Source organism: Pinus tabuliformis, chromosome 9 (genome assembly GCF_031772625.1).
Source record: "Pinus tabuliformis cultivar Carrire ecotype Pingquan chromosome 9, CPIR1, whole genome shotgun sequence".
NCBI classification, from domain to species: Eukaryota; Viridiplantae; Streptophyta; class Pinopsida; order Pinales; family Pinaceae; genus Pinus; species Pinus tabuliformis.
In genome coordinates this window covers 1,836,281,617-1,836,300,628 of record NC_142307.1, presented here as the reverse complement: position 1 = coordinate 1,836,300,628, position 19,012 = coordinate 1,836,281,617, and the positions used below count along the sequence as shown (strand labels likewise).

Here is a 19,012-nt window from a genome sequence, read left to right as displayed (position 1 = left end):
CTTACTAGTCCTGAATTCATATCCCTCTAGTCACTGGCCCCATTCTCACTCTATATATATATAAACCTCTTTTTCTTTTTATTTCTCGTTCCATAGCCCTCTCTTATTCTTTTGATTTCTCTGTGTTTACAATTATTCTTTTGATTTCTCTTTGTTTACAATTATATATATATATATAGATATATATATATGAATTAAGAAGAATTAATTATATAAATTAAAAGCTGATTATTAAAGTTTTAAAATAAATCAACGTTTTATTTTAATTTATATTGACATTGTTTTAATAAATATGATAATTTAATTGAAATTAATATTATTTGAATTCAAAATTTCAATTTAATTAACATTAAAATTAGAAATAATGATTTTAATAACTTACTGTTGGATATAAAATATTTTTAAAGTTTAATCTTAAATAAAAATAATCGTTGGATATAAAATATTTTTAACATTAAAAATTATTTTATGTTTATATTTTGTATTTTTATTTATTTAAAATTTTAATGTTTTAAGATTGTATTTTTTAAGTAATAAAAAAAAATCAGTTTTTATTTTTTGTTTGTTAAGTGATTTGTGTTTATTTAGGTTTGAGATATGGTTTGAGAAACTACCACGTAAGGGTATTTAAGTTAGTTATACTAACTTTAAGTTAACTGTGTTTTAAAGTGTCTTTCCTCAATATTTTATCATAATTCATCTTGCTAACGAAACTCATTCTCAATTAATTATTCTAATAAAACTTAACAATTTCTTTCAATTTTATATATAATATAAAATTCTCACTTTAAAAACAATTATATATTTAATAATTAAAAAATAATAGATTTTAGTCACTTTTTTATATATTTAATAATTTTTTAAAAATCATAATAAATTTTACTCAAGGTATGAGAAAAAATATTTCGGCGTAAATCACATGATAGTATATTTGTCGACGCACCAACCAGTGTGGTTCATCCTCTGGACAAGTTGAAGAATCAGATCATGGCTATATTTAGATCAGACTTTCCAACGGCTAGGATTGACTGAACGGCTATATTAGACTGGAGCGGACAAACAGCAATAATTGACCCAGAAACGGTCATATTTGACTATTTAATTAAAATAATATTATTATGTTAAAAAGTATCTTATTTAATTTTAAAAAAAAAATTAACCAATTATGAATCAAAAATCTAGGGAATGTGATAAAATTGTTAACCTGTATTATTATTAATAGAATAATCTTAATATTATATTAACATAATAGAACTATTCTTATTATTAATGGCTAGGGTAACTCTTTAATATAAATTAATTAGTAAAACACTAATAAATTATTAGTGTGTAAGGATTTAATATTAACTAGAATAATAATAATTATTAATATATTTATGAGAGATTTTTGGGCGTAAATCACATGATATTTCATTTGTCAACTTGTTTCAAACCAACCAGTGTGGTTCATGGTCAGGACAAGCTGAAGAATCACATCTAGCATTGCATGTTAAATAGTCCCAGCAGAACCTCCAACAGCGATAATCCTAGACCAGGCAATGGCTATAATGACTAACGACTATATGTCATTGGGGGGACAGTTAGATGGAATATATATAGCCGTTAGTCATTATAGCCATTGCCTGGTCTAGGATTATAGCCGTTGGAGGTTCTGCTGGGATTAACATGCAATGCTGGATCTGATTCTTCAACTTGTCCTAACGATGAACCACACTAGTTGGTTCGAAACGCGTTGACAAATGAAATATCATGTGATTTACGCTGAAAAATCTCTCATAAATTTGATATGGATCACACAAGCCTCAACTCAACTATTAATATATTATTAGTTAAATTAATATTCCAATATTAATAGATCTAGGGATATTTGTAAATGTAAGAATTATTTTAAGATATTTCATTAATTAGTTAACCATAGTTATTAATCGAAAAGATTAGATGTTAACTAAACTAATAATAATTAATGTTATATTATTAATCTTATTAACGATGGTAGGTAACTAATTAATATAAATTTAATATTGAGGTTATTTAATGGGAATAAGTATTACTAGAGCTAGGGATGTTAGTAAATAGTAAGGATTTAGTAATAACTAATATAATATTAATTATTGTTATATTATATATACTAGATCATTTGGATTAGTTAAGAAAAGGTAATATCTATATTAATATTTAATGTATATTATTAGTAATATTAACAAAAAATAATGATATTAGTTATTATTATATTCTAGTTATAGTATTATTCTAATTATTAATGGTTAGGGTAATTAATAGTTTTAGGAAAAAAAAATTAGTGATAGTAAGGATTTAATGTATCATTATTATAATAGTGTTATTATTAAATGAAGGGTAACTCATTAATATGAATATTATTGGTAAAGTTGTATACATATCATATGTTGGATAATTTAATCTATTTAGATAGTTATGAAAAGGACTATATAAAAATAGATAAATAAGGGTGATATTTTTAAGAGGATCAAAGGAATAAGGCTCAAGAAAGCAGGCTAAGGGTAACAAGGGAAAAAATTATTTCGAACACACTATGAATAGAGGGAGGGGGGAGGGGAAGGGAAGAAACGATTAGGAAGAGAGGGCAGGAATCCAACAACTACTGATCTTCCAACCGTCGTCTCTATTGAGATTGCTAGGTCTTCTTTCAATCTCAATGGCTTCCCTAAATGTTTGATGATGGAATTGTGCAACTCTAGCAATAACATTGGCCTCCTCAATACAGACATGATGTTTGGTTTTCTCCACATGCTCTGCTAATGCGGAAGATCTGGTTCTCCTGTGTCTTAGGTCAGCTACGTGCTCATTAATCCTTTGATTAATAGAGCGACCAGTCTCACCAATGTAGGGGGTTCCACAGGAACAAGGAATAATATAGACACCCTTCATGTCCATAGGGTCGATAGGATCCTTCACTGAGCGGAGGGATTTACGAATGGTGTTAAGGGGTCTAAAGGTCGAGGGAATATTATGCTTCCTAAGAATCTTCGCAATCTTATCAGTGGTCCCTTGAACAAAAGGAATATGGACCCCTGGTATTCGTTCTTTAGGTTCTTTTTTAACCACCGAATTTCTTGAAGCTTTAAGGAAAGCTTTCTGACCAAGGTGTCTGCTATAACCATTCTCAACAAAGACATTAAGGAGATGGGATTTCTCTTTCTCAAAGCTCTTTTCATCCGAGATCCTTAGGGCACGAGTAGCGAGGGTGTTGAGAATGCCCAACTTTTGAGCCAAGAAATGATGGAAACTAGCATAAAGATAGCTCAATTAAAAAAAAATTCGCTCCTTGAGTATTTTGAAAATATTAAACGTTTTCAATATACATGATGGTATATAAAAGGTTTAGTTCTAGATGGGGAGCAAAGAAAATTGTCACATTCATTTATTTAAAATTATAAAGAAATTAAGTAATTAGAAAATTCAAAAAAAATTAAGAGAGCTTTTAGAATGGTAATTTTATTATTAAAAATTAAGAAATGAATAATAGAAAAATAAGTAATTAGAAAATTCAAAAAAAATTAAGAGAGCCTTTAGAATGGTAATTTTATTATTAAAAATTAAGAAACGAATAATAGAAAAATTGAGACGTATTTAAAATAATTTATATAATAATTAAGGTAAAAAGTTGCAAAGAAAATTGTCACATTCATTTATTTAAAGTTATAAAGAAATTCCGTAATTAGAAAATTTCGGATTTTTTTAAGATAATTATTAAAAATTATGAAATGAATAATAAAAAATTGGCACGTATCTAAAATAATTTATATAATAATTAAGATAAAAAGTTGAGAAATGTTTTTTTTAAAATAATTATAATTTTTTTTCAAAAATTATATTATGTATGTCATTGTAATTTATTTTTATTTGTTTATTATTATTTTATTATATTTTTATAATTTATATAATAATTAAGATAAAAAGTTGAGAAATGTTTCTTAAAAATAATTATAATTTTTTTCCCAAAAATTATATTATGTATATCATTGTAATTTATTTTTATTTGTTTATTATTATTTTATTATATTTTTTTGAATTATATATATATATATATCATAGAACTAGTAACTTACTAATAAATTTATTTTTGGGATTCACTGTCTGTTTTTTATCTTGGAAGTTATTTTTGAATTTTGGAGGTTTTCATATTTCCATCACCAATTGAGCTATCACCTACAACATTAATAAAAATAATTTAAAATAAAGTTATTTTTTCTAATTTTTAATAATTTTAACAATTTGAAATGTATTAGAAAAAATGTATTAATATTTATTATGAATTAATGTCCATTCAACTATTTAATTTTTATGATTGTACTAATTATAAAATTAAATTTTTATGATTGTACTAATTATAAAATTAAGATAATTCTATTGATATTATAAAATTGAAATAAGTGTGTTGATATTTATTAGTTCAAGTCTCATCAGTGTTTTTGCAAATTTAATCAAAGTTTCGGGAAAATATTTAATATTCTTATTTGTTTATAAATTTATAAATAATTTCTAAATTTTCAGTAAATGATATTTCTAATTTTTTACTGGATGAGGAAGCTCACATGGGAGGTAATTCCCATAGTGGAGAGTCTTTTATTTAAGTTTTCTTGAATGCCTAACAATTCATTTTAAAATTAAAATAAAAGTATTTTTGTGAGTGGCCATTGCATTGGTGAGTGCTCTAACGTTGTCATTGTTATGTTAGCCTTTCGCTCAATGATGTGATTCGAGGACATTGTTATTAGTGCTATGTTCAAAGATGCGGGAATTGATGTGGTTGCAGGTTATTTCCATAGGCTCTCGAGAGATAGAAAAATGTCAAATTAATATTATTATGTTTCCTTGTGGGAAGGACAGAGTATGCCTTGGAGAATTGGGGTACTTTGCATAGTGAGCATTGTGATACGGTTTGGTTGTGTTGAACATTTTCTATGCGGAGGACGAGTATGTGCATGAAAACCATAGTAAACTGTGTAACAAATGTGTGTGTGGAAGGATTTGTATTTTTTAATTATTATTAAGGAACATTTTTTGCAACTACGAAAGTAGTTGTATGAAGGTGGTTGTGCAAAACTAGATGAGGTTGCAAGACACTATTATATTAATGCTTTTTAAAATGATGTGAGGATTCATTCCATTGTAAGTTGTTTGCATAGGCCTCCAGGGTGGGCTGAACAAATGTCTAATTAATATTATTATGTTTGCTTGTGCGGAGTACATAATATGTGCGGGAGATTTGAGGTCCTTTGTTGAATTAATATTATTATGTTTGTTTGTGCCGAATACATAGTATGTGTAGGAGAGTTGAAGTCTTTTGCATAGTGAGTACTAAGGTCAAAAGTGCGGAACGTTGGTTGTGCGGAAGACAAAGTATATATGGAGGAGAATCGAGGTCTTTTGCATAGACAGGGGAGGCTTTGTCTTTTTAATTATTATTTAGGGACGTTTTTTGGAAGTACGGAAGTAGTTGCACGAAGGTGGTTGCGCAAAGCTAGCTACTAAGAGGTAGCTTCAATGATTGATCAAGTCTTTTTTAATTATTATTTAGGGACTTTTTTGGAAGTACGGAAGTAGTTGTCCGAAGGTGGTTGTGCAAATCTAGCTACTAAGAAGTAGCTTCAATGACTGATCAAATCTTTTTTAATTATTATTTAGGGGCGTTTTTTTGGAAATACGAAAGTAATTGTACGAAGGTGGTTGTGCAAAACTAGCTATAAAAAATAACTTCATAAGTGATCAAAAAATATTATTGAATGCCAAAGTAGTTGTGTGAAGATTATTGTACGAGTATAAAAGATAACGTGAAAATTTTGTACAAAATTTACTAAAATAATAAATATACAAATCCTTTTTGTAATCTCTACCAACAGCAATAATTGTACCAATGCGATAGAAAAGTACGAGGGTCCAACATCACTATTCAAATTATCATCCTCAAAAATACTTCACACTCCCATGTGTCAAATTTTAATTTGTGGAAAAAAGAAAATATAAGTCTCTTATTAGTTGGGTGAACAATTTTTTCTCACGCAAAGCGTGCAGAGAAAATGGATATCAACGTAATAACGGTAAAAGCAAAGACTATATTACATTGCAAAGAAGCTATTACCATGATTATAAATTAATATTTATTCATATTTACCACGTTTAATAATTACTTACTAGTTATAAAATATTATAACGTAACTTTATGGAAATTCCTTAGGCGTGTGTGGCTTCTCATTGGTAGGATTCGAAAGTAAAGAGCGTAAAATATTTAAATTATAAGGATTTGGTCGAGATCAAAAGTAAAGGATGTAAAATATTTAAATTTACACAGTAAGGTGAGTAACGCATTTGGTAGAGATCAAAAGTACAACGTAAGGAAATATTTTCTTAAATTTAAAATATTGAAATGATAACGAATTTTGACACAAACCTGTCACTGTTCTTGGTCACTTGCTCAACGCAAGCACTGGATTTATTGTGGATGCCATATTTGATGGAGGAGGATCTTACACTTTGCTGCAGAAGATAACCTAAATTTGAAACCACCGACTTATGGAGACTATATGTTCCATATATAGAAGATACACTTTTCTTTTAAACTCAGGGTGTTTTTGCCAATCTGCCCCATACTCAATCCTATAGCTTCTGTGCATATTTGCAGTCGAGTAGATAAAGGAGCCACATAAGTAAAGGCGGCCCGGAGCATGGAGAATGAAAATGCAATGAGGGCTACTCATCATCATGTGATGATGCTGCCGTCTCTGGGTCACGGCCACCTGATTCCCTTCATGCACCTCGCCAAGAAACTCGCCACCAGGGGCTTCACGGTCACCTTCGTCATCACATTTCATCACAAGTCTTCACTGCTAAAGAAGGTGGAGGCCGCGCGGGAGACGGGGCTGGACATCCAGTTGGTGGAAATGGAGGTACCCAGAGACGACTTGGTCCTAGGGAAAGTCAATAGCAACAGCACCCGGCTGAGGCATGAGCTACCTCCTTTACTCGCAGCCAACGAACTCATGGAGAGCTCCTTCGAACGCTTCCTACAACGATTTATGGGCGGCGGATTGGGTTCCACCGGCCCTCCGCTCAGCTGCCTCATTGCTGATATGCTCCTGGGCTGGGCTTCTGCCGTGGCCAAAGAATTTAATATACCCACAGTGTGCTTCCTCACAGGCGGCATCTACGCAAGTGCTGTCTCAGTGAGTATGTCCGAGGTTCTGCCTCGTAATCTTCGGCGCACACTTTCAGGTCGATATATTGTACCAGGACTTCCAAAGGAAGTGCGTCTCACCGGGCTTCAGATGCTGCCGGAGGCAACCGAGTTGACGACGGAGAGCGCGATTCATCAATTCAATATCCGCTTGATAGAAGGCAACGATCAGAGCTGGAGGTTCATCGCCAATACTTTCTATGATCTCGAGGCGGATTTCGTGGAGTATTTCCAGAAGCGTGGCAGCAGCAGCATCGTGCGAACAATAGGCCCCCTCCTCCCTCCGGAGGCTTTCGGAAACTCACCCACCAAAATCGCTCCGCTGGTGGAAATGGGAGTAAATACGGAATCAGAGGAGTGCTTGGACTGGCTCGACAGGCAGAAGGAGGAGTCTGTGCTTTACATTTCTTTCGGCAGCGAGAACTCCATTTCGAGCGCTCAGACTGAGGAGTTGGCCATGGGTTTGGAGGCCAGCAGGGTAAAGTTCGTCTGGGTTCTGCGAATACCGTCTGATGCAGGATCCAAGTCGCTCTCGTCGGCGCTCGAATTTCTTCCCCGGGGATTCAGAAGTCGTATGGTGGAGGAGGAGAAGCAAGGGTTCATCGTTCTCGGGTGGGCACAGCAGTTGAGCATTCTGGCACATCCTGCCATCGCCGGCTTTCTGTCCCACTGTGGATGGAACTCCGTGCTGGAAACGATGACGATGGGCGTTCCCATGATCTCGTGGCCGCTCTTCGCAGATCAGTACTACAACTCTAAGTTTGTGGTCGATGAGATCCAGATCGCGCTGGAGGCGCCAAAGAGAGCCGAACAAAACTGGCTAGTACCTAGAGACGACGTTGAAAGAATTGTTAAACTTCTAATTATGGGAGAAAGGGGCAGGGAATTGAGAAAAAGAGTGAGGGAATTGAAGATGGCTGCGAGGGCAGCAGTGGCGGAGGGAGGGTCTTCCTACACCAATTTCGACCTCTTTGTCTCTGAAATCATGTCCCTGTCTCTGTAAGTTCAAGAATACAACTCCTTATGCATTACTGCAACTGTCATCTCATCCCTTAGTGTAGCACATGTAATCCTTGTCTGTGTCACTGTGCTGTAAATAAAAAATGGGTGGTAGTTATGTTTGATGGCTGTAACTGCACCTATTAACTCATCCATTAGTATAGCAGTTGTAATTTTTGGCTGTACCATTAATTCAGAATTCAGATTTGTGCTTACTCTTTGAGTGGATGCCACCTGTACATAAACAACAATCCTGCACGGAAGTTGAAACGCTGCAAGCAATCACAACAAAAACACATCTGCCTGCACATAGTAAAATATTACAACATATTTCATACATAGTTATGTGAATGTGACTGAGATTTGAACTGGGATGGAAGGTTATATAATAACCTTCCTAATCACTTAGAATACCAGCAATTGACTAAATATATGTCTGGTTCGTCGATGGCTAATTTCCCGAATATCTAGGGAATTAACATAAAGATGCCAGTTTTATGTTTGTGGATATATTTGATTATTATGAGTTTGGGTCCTAAATAGGTAAATATGGTTCTCTAAAAAAGTAAATTATACATATTTGCTTCAACTGATTAACATCCTAAAATAATAATAATATTTAATTGAGATATTTTCGGGATAGTTAAATTATATTTTCAAAATATTTTATACATCTTAAAACAATACTTTCTATATTAATATTTGTACTATTCGTTGGTTAATATAAATTTCTCGAATCATTGGTTAATATAAATTTCTCGAAACATTGGTTAGTATGTGCAATAATCTTTACTCTCCCATTTTAGCCTAGTACCAGAGTAGGTATGAGTTTGACTTCGTCGGGCGAGGGTCCAAGGATATGTGTAAGTTAAGAGTAGATAATTGTTGTGAGTAGGGGAGAGCTTTCTAATGTTGTGCAGGGACCAGTAATTGTATAGTACTGGTCCCACCAAACCACCAGTAATTGAGATTTTTGAAATCAAAATTTAAACAGAAATAAATAACATTATGTATAAATAAGTATTAATTTATGTCCAAAAATCACCCATACATTGACTAGGCCCACAACTGTCCATAAATAGTATTTTACTACTTAACACTGCAAAACATATTGACCCAAGTAGAAAACAGCTAGAGCCATAAAGGCTTCCAAACTGGTCTATTCCAGAAGTACAAAACAGCAGTCACTTCAACCCCCACTCATTAGAACTGCAACTTTGCATCCCAAATAAATATGCCTACCTGCACATAACAAAAGGAATGTATGTCAGCCATAACTGCTGTGTTGTTCAACAACTAAACACCCTATGTTCAATAAATGACACCCAACCCAATAACATTTAAACCCACTTTGTTCAATAAATGACACCCAGACCCAATAATTGCAATAAATGACACCCAACTCACTCTATTTCTCATTAAAACAGATCAAAGCACATGGATCAACAAATAAACAATTCCCAACCATTAGATCACATCAAATTAAATCCATACCACACATTCAAAATGAAGCCATTACAATCCATGTGCATCCATGTCCACCAATTAAAATCAAGTCCCAAAAACTATAAAAGAAGTCCACCCACTGTTGAAGTTGCATCTTATGCTTTCAAACTATTCAGCAAACTTGAAGACAACATCACAAAACAGTGGCCAATATATCCAAGTTAGTTATATGAATTACAACTCATTCTTCTTACAGTTATGTTTTCATTGTTTTCATTTATCAAATTTCTTACATGGTCTGTCTGGCCATAACTACTAGAAGGATACCTGGATGGTTTCACAAACAGCCATTGAAAGTCGTAGTTCTTACAGTTTTGTCCATAGGGTTACAGTTAACCTATACAGTTACAGTTAACCTTTTTTATACAGAGTTTATGTATGTGTTCTAGATTATTATATCATCAGCTTCATAGTGATTACAGCTTACATATCACAGAGGTTACGTATGTCGTGTTAGCGTTGTAGTCACAGCTTGTTTAGCTTACAGGAATTGAACCTATTGAATACAGTTGTATCCATCTAATCAACGTCACAACTTTTTTAGCTTACAGGAATTGAACCTATTGAATACAGTCGTATCCATCTAATCAACATCACAACTTGTTTAGCTTACAAGAATTGAACCTTAGCTTACAGGAATTATTCGATCATCGGCTTCATAGTGATTACAGCTTACATATCACAGAGGTTACGTATGTCGTGTTAGTACTATAGTCACAGCTTGTTTAGCTTACAGGAATTGAACCTATTGAATATAGTCGTATCCATCTAATCAACGTCACAACTTGTTTAGCTTACAGGAATTGAACCTTAGCTTACAGGAATTATTTGATCATCAGCTTCATAGTGATTACAGCTTACATATCACAGAGGTTACGTATGTCATGTTAGTACTGTAGTCATAACTTATTTAGCTTACAGGAATTGAACCTTAGCTTACAGGAATTGAACCTATTGAATACAGTCGTATCCATCTAATCAACGTCACAACTTGTTTAGCTTACAGGAATTGAACGTTAGCTTACAGGAATTATTCGATCATCAGCTTCATAGTGATTACAGCTTACATATCACAGAGGTTACGTGTGTCGTGTTAGTACTGTAGTCACAGCTTGTTTAGCTTATAGGAATTGAACCTTAGCTTACAGGAATTGAACCTATTGAATACAGTCGTATCCATCTAATCAACGTCACAGCTTGTTTAGCTTACAGGAATTGAACCTTAGCTTACAGGAATTATTCGATCATCAGCTTCATAGTGATTATAGCTTACATATCACAGAGGTTACGTATGTCGTGTTAGTACTGTAGTCACAACTTGTTTAGCTTACAGGAATTGAACCTTAGCTTACAGGAATTGAACCTATTGAATACAGTCATATCCATCTAATCAACGTCACAACTTGTTTAGCTTACAGGAATTGAACCTTAGCTTACAGGAATTGAACCTATTGAATACAGTCGTATCCATCTAATCAACCAACTTGGTCATAGCTCTGATTACATCTTATGCTTAAAACGTGTTGTTTTTTGTATGTTGAATATGGATATGCTTACCTTATGAACTATGATGAAACGATACAAGCTCTGATCATAGCCTAAGCTGAGTAACTGTTTAGTGATACTAATGAAGCTTGCGACTAGCGATAAGGAACATGTATTACTAAGGGTTTGTGTTTCTTACATGTTATGATAGTGTTAATTAGGGATATACCTATACAGATTACTTATAAGTTAGAACAGGTATACTAGTATGATTACGGTCAGAGTACTGGAACTGATGAAACTCGTGTATCTTACTCAATACGTGATCTAGTATGAAGCTAAGTTGTATAAGCTAATATAACATAATACATTAAACAAAAGTATGTATCATATTCAATACATCTCATTCATCTTATCACTAGTAAGCTCTATACACTAAAAAGCTCGTATTAGTATCTGAGCATAGTTTCAGTTCACCCTTATCTATGAGTGAGCTAGAACAAAGCTCTATATAATTACATATGTTATATCTATATTAAAGCTGAATCGAGTCTATTAGGGAGATAACCAACCTGTGATACACATACTTTATCATATCTATACATGTATTTCTTAGGTTAGTACTGATAGGTCAACCTTTAGATGATGTTACTTATAAAATATCTGTGCTATTACTTATGCCGAGTGTAATGAGAATGAGACAAGCAAGTGATTAGGTAAACAAGCATGGTTAGTACCTGCTTATTACCTGTATTCTCTAATCTTTAACAGATATAAGGACAATGACGTAATTCATACATGTTTACATACCTCATTGGTTTAGCTGTATAAAGCTGTTGAAAGTAAATGGAAAAAATTTGTTGAAATTAAATGGAAAATGATATTTGAAACAACTATCATAGAATCTACTTGAATCCACATAAAAATTGCTAAATTGATGAACTATGGATTTACTTGGAATGAAATTTGCAAAATTTTGACACTGCCCTATGAAAGTGAAACATTTACTCTCATTATGAAAACAGTAACATACATGTTGATAATTTCCTGTAATAGAGGAAAAGTATTTTTGCAGAAGTAATAAAGCATAATTTGACATATATTCTAATGTCTAAATGCATGCAATAATTTTACAGGTTGTTGCATATATGGCAAAAGGAAGTTACTCTGCTCGTACAAGGAGAAGTGGCAGGAGAGTGTCAAGGGGTGCGCAGCTACGATGCACATCGTCTGATGATGACAGGCCATTTGATGTCAATGTCGGCAATGCACCAGGGGACATTGTTGAAAATGACCATGTGACAGCCGCTGATGTTAACACACCAACAGTCCAAGGGGCAAGCTCAACTAAAAAGATCAGTGCTATAAGAGGATGGACAAAAGAACAAATGTTAGTTGCAATTGACGACATAGAGTTTAATGGATACTCAGTTCGGGCATCTGCAAACAAACATGGTATTCCTCCCTCATCAATACATTATTGGATAAATGGACTGACTCATACAAAACGTAGAGGGCCTCTTATAGTTATGACTGAGGAGGAGGAGGTCGAGGTGGTTGAGTGGTGCAAAGAGATGGCCCAACTGGGACATGGGCTAGAGTTGATACAACTCAAATCAATAGTTGCTCAAATCTGTCAAGGGAGGCCAAACCCATTCAAAGATGGGTTTCCTGGTAAATCATGGTGGTTTGGGTTTAAAAAAAGGCATCCAGAGCATTAAATTTGCACCCTGCAGTTGTGCAAAAGTTCTATGACACACTTTCTAGTGCTTACGATAAACATTCTTATGGAGCAGACCATATATGGAACTGTGATGAAACAAGTTTACAGGCAAGGAGGAATTGTGGCATGCGGGTAATTGCCAAGACAGGGAGCTGAAATGTGCCAAAGATTTTGCCCAAGAGCAGGGAGTGGATAACTATTTTATGCTGTGTTAATGCAATTGGTACTTCAATCCCATGATTTTATCTATTCAAAGGTAAAAATCAACTGAAAACTATATACAGAACTGTGAACCAGGTGCATGCATGGCTGCACATCCCCATGCATGGATGACTAAAGAACTGTTTCTAAGTTGGCTTTTTCACTTTGCTGCATCGGTACCAGGTGGCGTCTCGCCTAATAACATACACCTTGTGATATTAGATGGCCATGGGAGCCACATGGCTGTACAAACAATTGAGGAAGCAAATAATTTAGGCATCGACCTGTTGACATTGCCCTCTCATACCACTCATAGGCTGCAACCCCTTGATGTTAGGGTGTTTGGCCCTTTCAAGAACTATTTCAGGTCGGAGCGTGCTGCATGGACGGCAAAGAATCCAGGGGTTGAGGTAAAAAGGTTTGAGCCAGCAGAGCTTGCAAGTAAAGCTTTTAAAAGGGCTTTGATGCCATCAAATATTAAGGCTGGCTTTAGGAGGACAGGAATCTGGCCACTGAACTATGATGCTCTTATGCATGATACTGGTTGTAGCCAAGTGTTTCATGTGGATGGTCAGGAAGAAGGGAATGTCCAAACAGGTGTTGAAGTGCAAGAAGTAGATGACCAAGATGATGTTGTTGCAGCTGGTAATATGATTTCCATGTCTCAAGGACACTTATATGCTGAAGATGATGAAACTGTATGTGAAACAAAATATAACAATGAACAAATTCCAAGTAACATGGAGATTGTTCCACCAACTCAAGAACATGAAATTCCTGTTGCTGATATTGCTAATGATATTGTTGAACATGCAATTGACAATGACCAATTGACATTGCCAAGCAAAGTAACCCTACCTTCATGGCTAGTAGAAGCAATGATCAATATGAATGCACATAGTGTCTCAGCAACCAATGAAGAAAGCATGAACATGCCCTCACAACCAACATTATTGAACAGTGAAATTGCTCATCTTTTTGTGGACAATAGATCAATGGAAGAAGATGAAGGACATAATGAGGCATCAAATGAAGATAATGATATGGTTCAATCAGTTCCAACAGATACTGAAAGGGAAGTACCAAGCAATGACATGCAGGTGGGAGGGGTGGAGAAGACACTTGGACGGTTCCTAAAGCTACCAGTAGAGATAGTACCAATGAAAAAAAAGCAAGGTGCATCGGGTAGTCTTCGTCTGGGCCGAAGCTCACAGTTACTCACCTCAGAGGACTATATAAACCTATTAGTTGAGTCAGAAAAAAAGAAATTTGAAATGCAAGAATTAAAACAAAAAAAGAAGGATATAGTCAAGGAGAAGAAGTCAGCAAGGATTGTTGCAGCACAACGTCGAGTAGAAAAAAGGATTGAAAGACATAAAGCAAGGCAAGTTAAGGACCAACAAAAGCAAATGGCAAGACAGGAAAAGGAAAAATGAAAGGCACAACAAATGCTTGAAAAGGAACAAGGGATGATCAATGATACAAGAATAGCTGATGAAACCAGGATTATTTCAAACTCATTGGACTCCATTGCAGACAATACACCATTATTCCAAGATCTCATAAACATTCAAGTGCCCCACTATCAAACTGGGGTTTACCCACTTGCCTTGTTCCTACCAGAGCTGGTGTCAATTCTTTGTATGCTCATTACACACCTCCACTTAATGCAGGGGTCAGTAGTGAAAATGTGAGGTATGGGTACTCAGTACATCCATGGTTGGAAGCTACAAATTGGAATCAATCATATGGCATCAATCAACCATTTCCTAATCACTCTTATCTCTCCCTTCAGGCAGTTGTGAGGATCCAATCCACAACAGTTAGTAGCGTCTGTCAAACTCAAATTGATCAAATAGGAATAAGAAGGTCCTCCCTAAAAGGCAATCTGGGCATGTGTGAAAGTAGTTGGATTCTGCACTTCTTCTAAAAGCTGGGGTTGTGCAAATCAAATAAGGTGTTGTAAATACTGGTAGGCCAACCTACCTGGCTCAAGAAGGTAACTCGGGGAGTTTTGGCACTCAAGATTCTCAGGGCCATAAAGAATAGGGGTGCCATATGTTTTTGGTTCTAACCACATTATGATGTGGATTTTGGATGGATTGTATCTTTTTCTTGGCACAAAAACATTTTGGCTAACAACCTAGTAGTGGTTTCTTGTGGAAACCTAACTGTGCGTTGATAAGAAATTTTCAATGGAATATGTCTTTCTGTAGAATATTAATTATGATAAAATTATTTATACAAGTTATTCTGTGCGCCCTCCTCGCTACGTCAGAAAACCACGCGTAAAAGCACATGGAGCCGACACAACACCTGTCCACCATGGAGCTCATGTGTTGGCCATCATATCATTGCATAAAACTTTGTGTCCGCGCCATTTCACAGGTTTGTTTGGGGTCATTGTTGCGATGTTTGGGAATTCAATAATAACATTTCAAGTTGCATATGAAAAAGGATAAATACAGAAATCAACTGACCAGACAGTCTTATTATGATTGAGAGCACTCATTATCAAGTTGAGTATGAAAAAGGCTAAATACAGAAATCAATGAGGAGGCAATCTACCTCATAATAAGTTTTATTAAATGTGAAAAAGCCACTAATAATTTTATTGATTGAGGGGACACTTGAGAAATTGAGAGCACTCATTATCAAGTTGCATATGAAAAAGGCTAAATATAGAAATCAAATGACCAAACAATCTTATTATGATTGAGAGCACTCATTATCAAGTTGAGTATGAAAAAGGATAAATACATAAATCAATGAGGAGGCAATGTACCTCATAATAAGTTTTATTAAATGTGAAAAAGCCACTAATAATTTTATTCATTGAGGGGACACTTGAGAAATTGAGAGCACTCATTATCAAGTTGCTCTCATTATCAAGTTGAGTGTGAAAAAGGCTAAATAAGTGGACCGTTATCTAAAGGAACATCATTCAACTTGATAGCTCATGCTTCAACCATAATGCTTACAAAGCAATTTCTACCCATTGTATTCTGTAATAGCTAGTCAGTGAACCCCAAGACGGGCTGGAAACAGAGACTACTTCAGATATTCACACAATGACTAAACTATTATATCATATACTAATATACATTAGAACTTTGAAGTGAACAACTGAATCAGCGGGACCTAGGAATAAGTCATATTTTCTCATTTACATGATCCACATCCTTAATTAAATTAAAATGAAAAGTAAGGCCACTGAATGTGCAAGCCCCATTCTTGGGAGAAATTGGAGGGATGACGTTGTTTGCTGGAAGTGAAGGAGTGAGAAGTATAGATTTGTCCACTCAACTCCCTCACAATCAGATGGAAACCCTAAGACAGATACTCTTGATCATCCTGTATTGAACATTCTTTCGATTTATATATGTGGTTCCATATTAATATGTCTCGGTTCTTCTACTTAGTGGACAGTTCGCACCTCAATGGCTCAATGGCTAGACAGTTCACACCTCAATGGCTCAATGGCTTTTCATGTGGTCAATAAATTTTGACATTAGATGTTAGGAGAGATGGATTTGACACTCAACCCATTAATCTTTGGATGATTTTTCTCTAAGAGCATTTTATACATTGTATTTTTTATGCCTTCGATCTCAGCATTGAAGGCATCAAATTGCAGCACTGTACAAAGCTCTAAACTCACTTATGGCTCCAATAAGTGGACCGTTATCTAAAGGAACATCATTCAACTTGATAGCTCATGCTTCAACCATAATGCTTACAAAGCAATTTCTACCCATTGTATTCTGTAATAGCTAGTCAATGAACCCCAAGACGGGCTGGAAATAGAGACTACTTTAGATATTCACACAATGAGTAAACTATTATATCATATACTAATATACATTAGAACTTTGAAGTGAACAACTGAATCAGCGGGACCTAGGAATAAGTCATATTTGCTCATTTACATGATCCACATCCTTAATTAAATTAAAATGAAAAGTCACTGATACAGTAAGGTTTTATTGTTGGACCCCGAGAAGGGTTAGTTATTGAAATGCATTTTATGTATGAGAACATAATTCATTACTAAAAATATTTATTCTCTTATCTCTGTAACCATCAGTAACCGGTTTTGGAATCGACTGTAAAATGTGTGAACTCCTTTTTTTTTTCAGAGAAAAAAGCATCACAGATTATATTGACAATATAAAAAACATCATAAGATACAAAAGGGTGGCATATGACAGCCACTGTCCGAGACATCTCGAGGAAAGGAAAATGTCAGAGGTCCGAAAAGGCACCATGTACAGAAAGACAAATACATCAGCATGGAAACAAAAAGGACTGTGTATACAGGATATCCATATTGCAAAACATATACATCAGGTTCAGGAAAATAGCAAAAAGCATCAAAATTAATAACCAGGAGTAACAAATTCCATAAATGAACAGGACTTCTCTTCCTCCATAGTTAAATAACTGCAATGGTAGACTTATACTGCCCCATACATATGGCCATTAAAGAATTTGTTGCTTTCAGCGCAACCAAAAAAACCCCAAGTTTGCTTAAACTGTAAATATACTCAAATTAGTCAATTGAGGGCAGCGTCAGCATGGAAACAAAAAGGACTATGTATACAGGATATCCATATTGAAAAACATATACATCAGGTTTAGGAAAATAGCAAAAACACCAAAATTAATAAGTAGGAGTAACAAATTCCAGAAACGAATAGGACTTCTCTTCCTCCATAGTTAAATAACTGCAATGGTAGACTTATACTGCCCCATACATATGGCCATTAAAGAATTTGTTATTTTCAGCGCAATAAAAAAAACCCCAAATTTGCTTAAACTGTAAATATACTCAAATTAGTCAATTGAGAGCAGCGTCAGCATGGAAACAAAAAGGACTGTGTATACAGGATATCCATATTGCAAAAAATATACATCAGGTTCAGGAAAATAGCAAAAAGCACCAAAATTAATAACCAGGAGTAACAAATTCCAGAAACGAACAGGACTTCTCTTCCTCCATAGTTAAATAACTGCAATGGTAGACTTATACTACCCCATACATATGGCCATTAAATAATTTGTTATTTTCAGTGCAACCAAACAAACCCAAATTTTCTTAAACTGTAAATATACTCAAATTAGTCAATTGAGAGCAGCGACAGAGGGTTTCGAGGCTTCATTTCAAATACAAAGAGTGAAGTTCCTGACAGAAGCTTTCACGGACGAGGTGAAGACAAGTTATGCAAGTCAATTGAGAGCAGCGACAGAGGGTTTCGAGGGTTCGTTTGGGGTCATTGCTGTGATGTTCCATTTTCCCTTTGTCTTTCTGCTCGGGGCCGGTTGTGGGGCGAAGCCCTCCGCCGAGGATGGCACGGGATGGCCGAGGGCACGGGACGGCCGAGGATAGCACGGGACGGCCTAGGATAGCACCGAAAACAGCAAAAATAACAGCGAGGGCATGGGACGACCAAGGATAGCATGGTACGACCTAGGATAACAACGAAAACAGCAAAAATAACAGCGAAAACAACGAAATTTCAGATAAACCCTAAACCTTCAACAACAAACAGCATCAAAATATCCCATAAACCCTAAACCCTCAAAAAATCCTCAAAAAAATGCCATAAAATGCCATAGAAAGTTTACAAAATATCCAAAAATAGAGATGCTTGTGTTGAAAAACACAGAGAATGCTGGTAGGATTAAAATCCTACTGGATACATGGTCGCCGACCTTCCCCACCTTCCTCGGAGCTCGCTAGACCTTCTCCACACCTGCAACGACCTTTTCCACACCTGCAACGAGAAGAAAAATATATATTAGGGAACAGAAAACCGCAAAAACACCACCACAAAACAACAAATTAATAGCAAACACCATTTGACCTCGAGCTCAGTAAAACA

The 19,012-nt window shown here is 35.0% G+C and overlaps 1 protein-coding gene across 1 annotated transcript; it reads left to right on the top strand.

The window, feature by feature from the left end:
* The first annotated feature begins 6,743 nt into the window (after window positions 1-6,743).
* LOC149156137 (UDP-glycosyltransferase 73C3-like) lies at window positions 6,744-8,262 on the top strand. Its single transcript, XM_089444928.1, has one exon. It carries the CDS (start codon window positions 6,747-6,749, stop codon window positions 8,214-8,216), a length of 1,470 nt encoding a protein of 489 aa, XP_089301054.1. The 5' UTR covers window positions 6,744-6,746; the 3' UTR covers window positions 8,217-8,262.
* The last annotated feature ends 10,750 nt before the right edge of the window (window positions 8,263-19,012 follow it).

Excerpts from the sequence above, each read along its gene's own strand:
- LOC149156137 (XM_089444928.1), top strand. The coding sequence starts at position 6,747 with ATGATGCTGCCGTCTCTGGGTCACGGCCACCTGATTCCCTTCATGCAC.